The sequence below is a fragment of the Adelges cooleyi genome, unplaced genomic scaffold, assembly GCF_023614345.1.
Source record: "Adelges cooleyi isolate 19-005CV unplaced genomic scaffold, UGA_ACOO_1.1 ACOO_flye_CR_arks_rails_tigmint_CR_PRNA_21, whole genome shotgun sequence".
Taxonomy (NCBI): Eukaryota; Metazoa; Arthropoda; class Insecta; order Hemiptera; family Adelgidae; genus Adelges; species Adelges cooleyi.
The window spans coordinates 4,563,344-4,576,545 of NW_026095871.1; the positions used below are offsets into that span (position 1 = coordinate 4,563,344).

The 13,202-nt window shown below is 29.3% G+C and overlaps 1 protein-coding gene across 2 annotated transcripts; it reads left to right on the forward strand.

The window, feature by feature from the left end:
• The first annotated feature begins 1,507 nt into the window (after positions 1-1,507).
• LOC126834757 (fatty acid synthase-like) lies at positions 1,508-12,967 on the forward strand. Of its 2 annotated transcripts, none has more exons than XM_050566914.1 (34): positions 1,508-1,622; positions 2,248-2,407; positions 2,489-2,809; positions 3,068-3,256; positions 3,650-3,888; positions 3,953-4,186; positions 4,298-4,492; positions 4,672-4,806; positions 4,924-5,154; positions 5,211-5,400; positions 5,473-5,702; positions 6,331-6,635; positions 6,725-6,872; positions 7,206-7,307; positions 7,370-7,478; positions 7,541-7,966; positions 8,031-8,191; positions 8,268-8,444; positions 8,541-8,771; positions 8,908-9,101; positions 9,168-9,371; positions 9,438-9,510; positions 9,570-9,746; positions 9,808-9,987; positions 10,052-10,250; positions 10,330-10,522; positions 10,597-10,724; positions 10,788-10,896; positions 10,977-11,115; positions 11,176-11,458; positions 11,589-11,869; positions 11,947-12,174; positions 12,322-12,549; positions 12,644-12,967. In XM_050566914.1, exons 2-34 carry the CDS (start codon positions 2,269-2,271, stop codon positions 12,821-12,823), a joined length of 6,558 nt encoding a protein of 2,185 aa, XP_050422871.1. In that variant the 5' UTR covers positions 1,508-1,622; positions 2,248-2,268; the 3' UTR covers positions 12,824-12,967. The 2 variants fall into 2 exon arrangements, with proteins under 2 accessions (XP_050422871.1, XP_050422872.1); XM_050566915.1 differs by having other exon boundaries at positions 1,541-1,622; positions 2,258-2,407.
• The last annotated feature ends 235 nt before the right edge of the window (positions 12,968-13,202 follow it).

The following is a 13,202-nucleotide window of genomic DNA, read 5'->3' on the forward strand; positions in this document are numbered from 1 at the left end:
TCGAAAGTGATTTTATCACTTTCAGATTTAAAAATTCCTGTAAACCTGTGACCTCCCCGTCCCCAATATGCCCCGACCCAACTATGCTCCATCCCCACTATGCATCGACCCCACTGTACTGGTTTTTTAATACTGGACCAATTCCTTCGAGTAACAACTTTATAAATCACAAATTTCATCTAGTTGGTACTTTAGGGGGGGCGGGGGGTAAAACTACAAACACGGAGTACCAGACGTGAGAAACGAACAGACGCTAATATATCAAACACTATGATTACTGATTAATCCGGTTACTGGTTATTAATCGTAATCATTAATCAGATTACAATTTGCCTAACACTGGCTGAAATACTGATTTTTGTGGTTAAGAGTTAAAATATTTAATAATTTGATAATATACCTACTCCACAAGTGTTGCCTAAGTTCCTTCTAAACTAATACTTTTTTAGCTAAAATATATTAAAACACTAATTGTGAAGCCGTTGTATGTAGTTAAACCATAAAATGATATATTTCTAAAATATGATACGAAGAATATTTATTAATGGGATAGTTTAATTTGTTAAATTTATAAAAATAAATACACTATAATAAATAATTATTTTAGATTAATTTCATTAATTTCATTAACTGATTTGACCTCAATAATGTGAAAAGAGTGACTAAGTTTTTATTTTTCCTGTACTTTTTAAATTTTCATCTGACACACAGGTCTAAAAGATAAAAATGATTATTAATTAGATTATTAAAAATTTTTTGAATACTCATATAACATATAAAATGAGTATACATAATAGTACATGGACTTTAAATAATATGTCAACAGTGGCGCTGATCAGCATGTCTATGCATTGCAAAGCAACATAATATTACAAGAGTGTGTGGGTGAGTAGTTGCTCTACGGTGGTGGAGCTGGTATGATACTTTTATTCGACTACGCATGTATTACATACAATATAATATAGCATGTGTGTACTAACACTTATGATTTATTTTAGTTTAAATAAATATTATTACTACTCAATAGCAATTACAGTCATACGAGACGTAATTGAATATTACAATTTGCATTAGTACAAATGTATGGGTTAAGGTCATGTTCAGAATGTAAAGATTAAGGCTCCCCTTATAAATTATGCGTCATAGTTAATATGTAAAATAAATAAACAAATGGAAAACTGTTATTTTTTATATCGGTGAGCTAAAACCGAAGAAACAGTGATGTTAACCAAAACCGGAATAAAATATACTAACGGTATTTTAAAATTCATAAGAAACAAAAAAAATTTATACAAAAACGGGATGTTAAATCGAATAGAAATTGATAGAAAATTATAATACTAATCTTCATAATAGAAATTAAAATAAAAAAATTATTCTCCACGGTTTCGAGGTCTGATTTAAATAACCTAACCTGACCTTTTGCATAATTATTATGAATTACTTCTAAAACAAAAGATTTGATCGTTGTTTTTTTTATAGCGGGAAATTATATATTACGATGCAAGTTTTAAGCTACTTTGTTCAGTTAGTACGTGAACAGTGTGACAGTATTATATTTTGTTTAACTTATGAACTCAATGTTCAAGTGAAATTGAAGCTCAAGACCAACAGTATAAAAGGTAGGTAGTGCAATTTAATTTAAAATTGTTTATTTTAAATAAGAGAAAACGTCTCATGTCCATTAGGCATGGGTTTTTGATCAATTAAGTTGAACAAATTAAGAATTCATTCAGAAAAGAAGTTGTTATATCATGTAAACTTTTATTTTTCATAGCCACAAATTGCACAAATGAAAAAAATAGAAAGATAAAAAGAATCTTCTAATTTAGTTAATACATTTTTAAATTGGACAATCAACCCTAATGATATTAGGTCTAATACAATTTTAAGCACATTGTTTCATTGATCAAATATTATTTAAATAATGACCTTTTGCATAAATTCATTTTTTTATGAATTACTATAAAGCAAAGGATTTGATTGTTATTCTTTATAAAGTAAAAAAATCCATATTACTAAGCGAATTTTAGCCTATATCGTTCAGTTCGTAGGTGAACGCTATCACGGTGGCATATATTCCATTCATACAATCAATTTTCAAGAGCATTTCAAGCTCAACAACATCAGCATATAGTGGTGTATATCCATATATTTTGTGTAGTTTAATTTTAATTATTTAAATTTAATATTTGAAATAAGAGATAACTGTTTGACATCGTTTACGTTTTGGTTTTAATCTTTAAGATCACTTTAGCTAAACAAAATATGAATTCTTTCAAAAACGAAGTTGTTATATCGGGCATAAGCGGGAAGTTTCCCGAGTGTAATGGTGCAGACGAATTTAAATCATTATTATTCAACAAAGTCAATGGTGTGACTGATGATACTAGAAGATGGAATCAGAGTAAACGAACAACATTTTATTCCGATATTATTGATGTCTAACAATGTTTTTTTTTTTAATTCACTTATTTAAAAATTACAGAAAATAACCATACACCGTCAGCAACTGGTAAAATTAATAATATCGATGCGTATGACTCAATATATTTCAAAGTTCATTCAAAACTTGCTACCGCTACGGACCCTATAACAAGACTCTTAAATGAGCGAGCAATAGAAGCAATCATCGATGCTGGTATCAGTCCTCATGATTTAAATGGAACGAACACGGCCGTATTTACGAGCGCATTTTTGAGTGAATTTGATAGTACATTATCAGGAGACTTTAAATCATCATTTCTTATGTTGGGAACTGCTAAAACAATGCAAGCCAACCGCATTTCATACACACTAAACTTAACAGGTAAACATATGAAAACAATTATATAAACATATTATAATATGTAAACAATTTATATTACTATAAGGTCAGTAAATATAACGCGAAGGAATAAAACTCCTTAAAATTTGTTATTTTTAACAACCCATTGTTTTCTAATATTTCATTAACTAAAACATACTTTTAATAAATATTTTTTAAATAGGCATATAACTAAGTTACTTAATACCGACTTATAATTAAATTTTTTTTAAATTAAAAAAACCCTATTTTAAATATTAGGTCCAAGTTTTGTAATGGTGAATGGAACCCAGAGCTTGATGCTGGCCAAAAAAATGATCGAATGTGGATATATAGACACAGCAATTGTTGGAGTATGCAATTTGACTACTAATTTTCTGACGCATCAACATTTCAATAAACTGACCAGTTTGACGCAAACAACCCAAACAAAATCATTTAGCGCCGACGGTAAGATAAAATAAATAGATGGTTATTTAGCGAAATCATATATTTATTCTTTTATTTATCTTTGCCTTACACTCCCAACTACATGGCGTCTTCCACCCTAGTTCTACACCTCCATAGAGATCGATCTTTTACATCTTGTTTAATCACCCCAGCTATCTTCATATAACCCTATATTCCATCTATCTATCTTTTCTTTAGTATTCCTCTTCCTTTTTTCATCATTATATTCATCTTTATAACAACTCTCACTGCCTCTGCCTCATTTTTCCTTACAACGTGACCGAACCAAAAGCAGTAGATGATGCAAAAAGACCTGCATTATATTAATCCCAATTATTTAATTAATCCTACTTTATGTAAACTAAATAATTATATAGTACATTGAACTTTTAGCTGATGGATACAATAGATCGGAAGGGTGTATTGTACTGCTACTGCAAAAAGCATCAAATGCAAAACGTTCGTACGGTACGATATTGAGTGTAAAAGCGTTACAGTTTGGCGATCATCAAGGACATATCACCAATCATTCTAAAGACAATTTAAAATCAACCATACTGGAAGCTTACAAAGAGGCTAAAGTAGATCCATCCGCCGTAAATTTCATAGAAGCAAACGGATGTGGAATCAAAGTAAAATACTGAACTCAATAAAACACACATGTACCGATATGTAAATCGTCCATTTTTTATTAAGGCTGAAGACGATCTAGAGCTTAACGTGATGGAAGAAATATTCTGTACCAACCAACGAAAGACACCATTAAAAATAGGGTCTGTAAAAAGTAATATTGGCCATACTGAAGAATGTAGCTTATTTGCATCAATCATCAAAGCCATTATAACGTTTGAAAGTGGTTACATACCGCCAAATATCAATTATTCGACGCCAAATTCAAATATCAAATCTATAAGGAACAAAAAGATGCAAGTAAGTACCTACTTTTTCATTTACATTTAAAAATATAAATATTACTTTCAATAAACGGTCAATTAGATTTAAACTATACCTAATCAATATATTATTTATTTACTCTCATAGGTGGTTACACAAAAGACGCCTTTCAACGATGACATAATCGGAATAACGTCTTTTGGTTATGTTAACGAGTTTAATCACGTTGTACTTAAAAGAAATAATAAGAAAAACCCGAATAAATCAACTGAAAATGTAATACCGCAATTAATTTTGGCTTCTGGAAGAACGAATGAAAATTCCGTAGATACGATAAAAAAGGTAAATTCTAAATACAATCGGTTTACATCGTATTAAATAATTAGTACATAAAATGTTCCATTAAGTTTCCAAAATCATTTCTTTTGTACATTTATTTTTTCAAAGTTTAGTATATCTTTTCAACGAATATCGTATAAATAGTTTTGCTATGCGAATATATGCTTATTATATTTTTTTAGATATTAAAACATGGAAGCAACAAGGAATATATTTCTCTAACACAAAACATTTTTTCAAAAACAATACACGGCCACTATCATAGAAGCTTTGATATTTATCCAAGTTTGAGTTCAGAAGAAACTGCAGAAGCTTGGGTAATTATTGTATCTAAAAACCAAAGCTGTCTTAATAATTATACAAAATTAATTTAGCAATAATTTAGGACCACTTCATCTGTTTAAGTATAGCATTATTTTATTTTAATATTATAGAACGTTACATTAAAAAAAAGACCAGTTTGGTTTGTATTCTCCGGAATGGGTTCGCAATGGCCCGGAATGGGTACAGATTTAATGCGCTTGCCAATATTTGCCGAATCGATCAGAAAAAGTGACGTTGTTTTGCGGTCGAAAGGTATAGATATCATTGATATAATAACAACTGTACAACCAAGTCTATTCGATAATATACTTAACTCGTTTGTGGGAATAGCAGCAATACAAGTACGTGAACGTAGTTGTACTATTGTTCATTATTTATGTTTATTATTATTTTTTAGATAGCTTTAGTGGATGTATTAAATGCATTAGAAATAGTACCAGACGGTATTATTGGACATTCGGTTGGTGAACTAGGCTGTGCATATGCGGATGGTTGTCTAACTGCTGAAGAAATGTTATTGGCTGCATACGCACGTGGCGTTGCGTCTATAGAAACAGATTTAATACCTGGAATGATGGCCGCTATTGGTAATACGGAAATTCTTGTTGTCTAAGTAATACGAGAATAAGTAAATTCAAGCAACACTTATTTTATTCTAGGTGTTGGTTATCATGGAATAAAAAATAGACTGCCGGAAGATATTGACGTAGCTTGTCATAACAGTGCATCAAGCTGTACTATATCTGGTCCAGTTGATAGTGTTAAAAAATTTGTCTCACACTTAACATCTCAAGGTATTTTCGCTAAAACAGTGAATGTAGCAGGAATAGCATATCACAGCAGATACATAAAACCAGCATCTCCCGCTCTTCTGAAATATCTCCAAGAAGTATAACAAACTATTACATGGTTGGGCGGAGCGAAACGGAGCTCTTTACGGAGAAACGAAAATATTTACACATTTCATGTAAAATGTTCTGCTTTTTAAAAATATAGTATAATAATTCCCAAATTTTGGACAACACGAAACAATTAACTTCTTAAATTAATTTCGTAATAACTTTTTGTTATTTAAAAAAAAATCAGTATTTTTTTTTAGAAAGCTGAGATAATTTTACATTAGAAACTGATTTTTAATCATTTATTGTATAATTAAAAAAATTCGTTAAAATAAAAACTGGCAAGTCATAACTTAAAGTACTTTATATGACCATAGCAAAAAAATTTAAAAAAACCTCTGAGAACATTAATTTATTTTGGCTGATATGCAGGGTAAAATACAAGAAAAATTCGCGGGGGTGGTTCTAAAATTTATTCGTATTTGGCGATTGGATCCATTTACATAGTTATTATTATTTTCACGAAGAGAATAGAACACCGTGCTTGACAGTGTATATACTGTACCCAAATTTGTCAGAACTAGGTTAGTTGCATAGCGCGATAGCCATCGCTCCGCCCAACTTTTGTCCACTCTTAGATTACATTGATATTTTTTTAAACATTTTTAAAATACTTAGGTAATTAAAGAACCAAAGGATAGATCTTCTAAATGGATAAGCAGTTCAATTCCGGAGTCTGAATGGAATTCGGATTTAGCCAAACAGTCATCAGCTGAATATCACACCAATAATCTTTTAAGCAGTGTGTTATTCGAGGAAGCTACTAGGCACATACCCAATGACGCTGTTGTTATAGAAATCGCTCCACACGGTCTACTGCAAGCAATTCTAAAACGGTCTTTACCAGAGACAGTGACTAACATACCATTAACAAAAAATGTTTTCGGTCAATCGATCCAATTTTTGCTAAAATCGATTGGAAAGTAAATAAAATATGGTTCAATAATTATCTTATAAACTGCATTTTACTTTTGCATAAGTGTTAAAATAAACTTTAATATAATTTTTTTAGAATGTACACCAACGATATGAACCCAAATATACAGGCACTTTACCCAACAGTTGATTACCCTGTAAGCCGAGGTACTCCCTTTCTTCATACGTTTGCTTTGTGGGATCATTCATTTCAGTGGCCTAATATTAATAAGATGAACTGTGAGGTATTGAATAAAGTGTATAATATTACTCGGTACCAAACTTTATCTTAAGTAGTAGAGTTATAAATATATTCAAAACTAAAGGAATAAAGGCTTTATAATATGTTACAATTTGGTAGAATACATAAATTTGTAGGTAACCCTTTAAATATTATGCATTTATAAATAAACGTATACTTTGCTGTAGCAATTTTCAAAATACCTTAAAACAGCAACAATATATACAGAGTCATTTATGTTGTATTGTAATCATATTAAATTTGAAAAATGTAATATAATAAAATTATATGATAAAATTAATTAAAAAATTAATCATAAACTTTGTTGAAATTATAGTTAAATCGAGAGGCACTTATACAATTGTCTTTAAACGACAATGCAAAATTGATTCAACATAAAATTAATGGACATTATGTTATACCCGTTTCATTCTTCTTGGTAAGTAATCAAAGTTAGTAAATATTTTATGGTGTTTAATATTTTGTACGACTTTTATTTAGTTTAAAGTTTGGGAAAAGTTCTGTGAAATCCATATGAAAAACCCGTTTAATGATACTATTACCTTTCAAAACATCAAAATTAAACAAGATATTGAAATTACACCAAACAGTAAGATTTGTTTAAAATTTAGAATAATAAATAACGTTTTATAAAAAAAATCGAACAAATAGTTACAGATTCGTCGGAAATAATAGATTATATGATCCAATGCTCTGGATTCTTTGAACTTAGCTGGAACGGCACGATTATTCTAACAGGCCAAATAGAGTTCACGACTAAAAAATACTCAATTCCTCAAACACTTGACCATGCAATTGAAAACTCTGAATCATTAATATCGAAAAATGAAATTTACGCCATATTTGAGAAAAAAGGTTATCAGTTAGGAGAACATTTCAAGACAATAAACAATGTAGAACTATTTAAAAATGAAATCCGTGCAAATATAAAATGGAATAACGATTGGTTATATTTTTTGGACTCCTTATTGAAAATATCACTATTAGAGAACGTGAATGCTTCTTTTATCGAGACTACAAAATCAATTCAAGAGATTTGGATTAATCCTACAATACTTCAGAGTTGCAATGATGAAAGTAAGTTAAACGTATTCAAAATTTAAACATATGATACTGATTTATTATAATTATACTATTTCAGGTATACCGACGTATTACAACATAACAACAAAAGAAATCGTTTGTGATGGAGTTAAAATAAGTAATGTAAAAAATACGCATTTAGATTCATATGATCGAGAATCGTCAACCTTAAGATTAGAAAGCAATACGTTTCATTTATACAACCAGTACATAATACAGGTAAAATAATTTAATCATTTTTTAAATTAAAACGTAAAAAAATATTAGTATAAAACATGTTTTGTGAATTTTTTAGGATATCGATGGTTATATTAAAGATTGTATAGAATTTTTGACCGAAATTTGTAAATTTGATGAAAGTAATACTCATCACAAAGTAACTCTATCAGTTCCATATCAATACGACGATCCATTTGTAAAACTCTGTACTAATGCTCTGAAACTCATTTTGAATATCACCACAAACATTGATGTAATTGATTATTGATTACTATGATGTACAATTTTAATTCCTAACATGGTATTTTTATTCTATAATATATTGTGAATTTCTTTGTATTGTCCATAGAACGTATACATGAATTGGGAGGATTTGACAAAACTTTCTAATAATGAGGAATTAGGATCATACATAACAGTATCTAGTATTGATTATTTACAAGATTCTATTGAGGTTTTAGCTAATAGACCAAACAGTTATATATTTATCGTATCAACAAAACGTATAAGGGATGTTAAGGGATGGAAAATGATCAAAGAACAGAAATTTGACAAAAATTACGTATCCTTAATAAAGAAGGTAACACTTAAAATAATAAATGCAATACATATTTTTTTTAAAAACCAAAAAATAATAAGATTACAAATACTTTTTTGCAAAGGTCCATCAAGTGTTTTGGGTTTGTTTAGTAACTAACATATTTGCATTGTTTAAGGTCAATTTTTCAAGCGATGGCAGTATTTTTTTGATGACAAACGCTGGCCAACTGGATTCCAAAATATGGAAATATATAGAAAAATGTAAATCGGATAAAGGAAAAATATACTTAGTATCCACCTCTGTACCACCAGAAGGAATCAATGATTACGTATCGAAAATGTTTCAAACATTTAAGACCCAGAAACTTAGGTAAACGAGTTTTCTCAAAACTAGAGAGTAACAAATATAAACTTAAAATATTTTTCTTTCTTTTAGATTTGTTTTTATTTTGGATTCGGATGCTCCGGAATTACACACAAACAAAACCTTTTATGAAGAACAATTATGTAAAGACTTTATAATAAATACTTATAAAAACGGAGGATGGGGCTCTTACAAAAATTCATTTATCGAAAACATAAAAACGGATGATCGTTGCTCACATCAACTATTTCCCATTTGTCAAATTCCATTAAAGAAGTACATATAACACAAGTATTATTATGCTTTGAGTATCGATACACATTAAAACTTTTATATTCTTAGCACCGATGGCCTGACTATAAAATATCTTGGAATAAATCACAAAAATTTAGTCATTGAGGACGATAATATGGAAGTATGCATTTTTTCTTATAGTTTTATAATATAGATTTGTGAAAAAAAATATTGATTTAGGATGAAATTGGCCCCCTCGAATACTCGGGGACTACTGAAAATGGCAAAGCCGCAATGGGAATTCTATATTATAATAAAACAGAAAATATTCTAACAAAAGATAATTACTTATCTTGGCCTGTACCACCAACTTGGTCGCTACAAGATGCCGTAACAGTTCCGTTACCGTACGCCATGGCAAGTAACTGGAACTCTGTAGTACAATATCTGTATTTAAATAACTAAATTAATTTTTTAGGGGTATTATGTGTTTAATGTATTAAGTAAGTTAGATAAATCAATATCAATATTAATTACTTCTGGTACCCATCCTGTTGGAATAGCAGCTATTTCGATTTGTTTATCTGAAGGATGCAATGTTTACGTTGTTGTTGAAAATAAACAGCAAGTGGACTACCTATCAAATGTCTTTCCTATGGTAAGTCAAGATATATAACGTATTTATTGGAGAATAATATTAATTTAAAACACATTTTTTGCAGTTACGGAGTTCAAATATAATTATAAACGAAAACAACAATTTTGATATAAATGTAAAGATGATTAATAAATCTATAGGAATAGATCGAGTTTTAAATTTCTTAGAAGGTGACGGTCTACAAGCTTCAATACGTTCCATTGCTGATCATGGAAAACTCTTTCATTTTTCTAAATCTGACATGATAAAACAGGAAAATATGGGTGACTTTTACTATTGATTGGTAGAAACTCTTTTTTTTTGCATGAAATCAAATCTAAATTTGATTGTTTTAATTATTAGGAACAAGAATATTTTTAAAAGATTTGTCATTTTATTCAATTACTTCATATATGCTAATGACTGCTTGCAATGAAAACAAACTAGTTATTCAAAAAGCATTCAAAAAAGGACTCAACCAGGGCGTAATTCAATCAATAAATGGAAATGTTGTAAAAATGCCTTTGAACAGTGAAAAATTACTTGATAATTTAAAGTAATTAAAATCGCTTTTATTGTTAATAATTTAAATAAATGTGTCGATAATTAAAAAATCTCATTAAATAATAGACACAGTTCTATTTATCCGAAAAAACTCATTCTACCTATAAACGACGACGATATAAAGTCAAGTGTTATTGATTGTGCAACAAATGGTTCGTATCAATGTCAACCCGATCAAGTTTATGTTGTTATAGGTAGGTAATATATTATAAACTACACATTTTCATTACACTAATTATTGCGTTATTACTCAATAGGTAATAAAAATGAATGGTTGGACGTAGCTGAATGGTTGGTTAACAAAGGAGCACGAAACATCACAATAATGATAAACAAATATTTATTGCCTCCGTCCGGGTGCAGAAGGTATCATAACACATCATATCATTTAATGCCGTTTCTCTTAAGTATTGAACCATATATAACGGTGAAACTTTTCTCGTTAGATTTAACCAACTTTTATCAAAGCACGTAGCAATACACATCGAATCCAATATTTCCATAAAGTCAAAAGAAAGTGCTTTGAATTGGTTTAATCGTTTGACATCATCAAATCAATTTGGCGGAATATTCTTAATCGATCAAGTAAAATAGCCGACTGTGTATAGAATTTTACTGAAGATAAATAAAACTTGTATTTTATAGAATGACGCTGAAAAAGTAAATCAGTTTGGTTATGCCTTTGAGGGGTTGATCAAAAAATCAAAATCGGCTATATTTGTGTGTATTTCTTGTAAAAGTGAGCACGTATGTTCAGCACTAAAATCAAAACGATTGAATGCTTTGAATATGCAATGGAGTGCAACTGCAAAAAAACAACTGTCTATGACGTCATTGTTGACAACGTTGGATTCACTAATCATAAAAGTTCAAGATATGAATTCCGATACTTTTACAGTAGTTAAAGAAAATACGGATCAGTTGGAAGGTAATGATCGTCTTTTATAATTGCGTCACTGTTTCAAAGTTTTAAACAATATGTCAATTTCCTTCAATCGACATTTTACTTCAACTTGTGTTTAGATAAATTTAAAATGTACATTACCTTCATATTATAGGTGACTTAAACAAAACTAACTGTTTATGTGAAATGCCCGATTCCGTTGAAGATTTACTGGAATTTGTCAACAAATTGAACAACGAAGCAGATTTTATAGAAATCCAGACCAAAAGCCCAAGATTTTCGCAGGTTAAAGGAGTAGTGCCGGTGTTTATGATACCGGGTTTTAAAACAAGAGCTATTGAAGTATTGTATGCAAAACTGTATTATCCTACATTTGAAGCACGGATTCCAAAACAAATTATTTCAATTAACGATCTTGCTCAAACTCTCGTTACAGTAAATATATAAATATATTTTTACTAATATCCTACATGACTTTATAATCTTCATTCAGTGAGTCATTCTTTATTTAGAAATTGAAAATAATTTGCAATCACAGCATGATTTCATTGATCGGAGAATCATGGGGCGGAATCATTGCCTTGAAAATGGCTCAGATTTTAGAAGCTCAAGGAACATTAGTATCCGTGTGTTTACTAGAAGGAGATCCAGATACGGTTTATGGATGGGCAAACGAGATCATTTCTAATCCACTTAACAAGGATGTACTAGAAAAAAAATATTTATGGCATTTAATTGAGGTAATAAATATATTTGTTTTTGAGTTAAAATATTTTTTAATTGTTTTAAATAAACAATAACACTATTACATTAAAAACTGCCACTGAAGGGTTGCCATTATTTTACTGTTTTTTTTTTATCTAAAATATTTAAATAATGTCTGACAGGCCAATATTATATCACCTTCGGATAATGATGATTATGCATCACATTTGTTGGAGGACCTGCCATATAAAAATGTTAATAAAGACAGAATCATAGAAGGACTAAGTACAACATTGTCACTACTAAAAGCTTTGATAGAATCAGAGCCGCTACCTTATAAATTACAAGCAAGAGTACAAATATTTAAGTTCAATAGACTATACGACTATGCATCTTCAGTCATTTATGACGTAAGTTAAAAATTATATTTATAAATATTATACAAATCACATATTTTACACTATAATTTATTAATATCTTAATATATTTTACTGTATTTTTCAGTACTGTAATTCTACACCTGTCATAAAAGTCGTCACACAATCAGATTCAACAAGACCTCTTAACAATAAATTATTTTGCAATGATATAAACGACAAAATGGGATTCATCCCAACCATTGATGAGAATTTACCAGTACTCGAAAGATATAATAAGATAAGTTTGAAAACTGACAGAATCTAATTTTAGTATGATTTATTTTATTATTCATGTATTTGATCTAGTATGAATAATTTTACACTTTTTTTGCCTTATAAGCACTGGTAACTTAATACCAAATTGTTAAAGTTTTTAAATTACTAAATAAACGATATGATTTTTAACAATTATTGTAATGATTTATTATAATATTATATAACTATTTGTTTCTTATTATTATTGACAAGTAGAAAAATACAACAAAATATATTACATGCCAAAATAACCATTATACAAATAAATTCTAGTAAATTAAGTGAATATTTTGATAGAAGTAGAATGAAGGGCACACGGAGAATAATTAACTCATTTAATTGTAAGATTAACTAAATGTTTTGGTTTTGGACAAAATATTTGTCAAAGG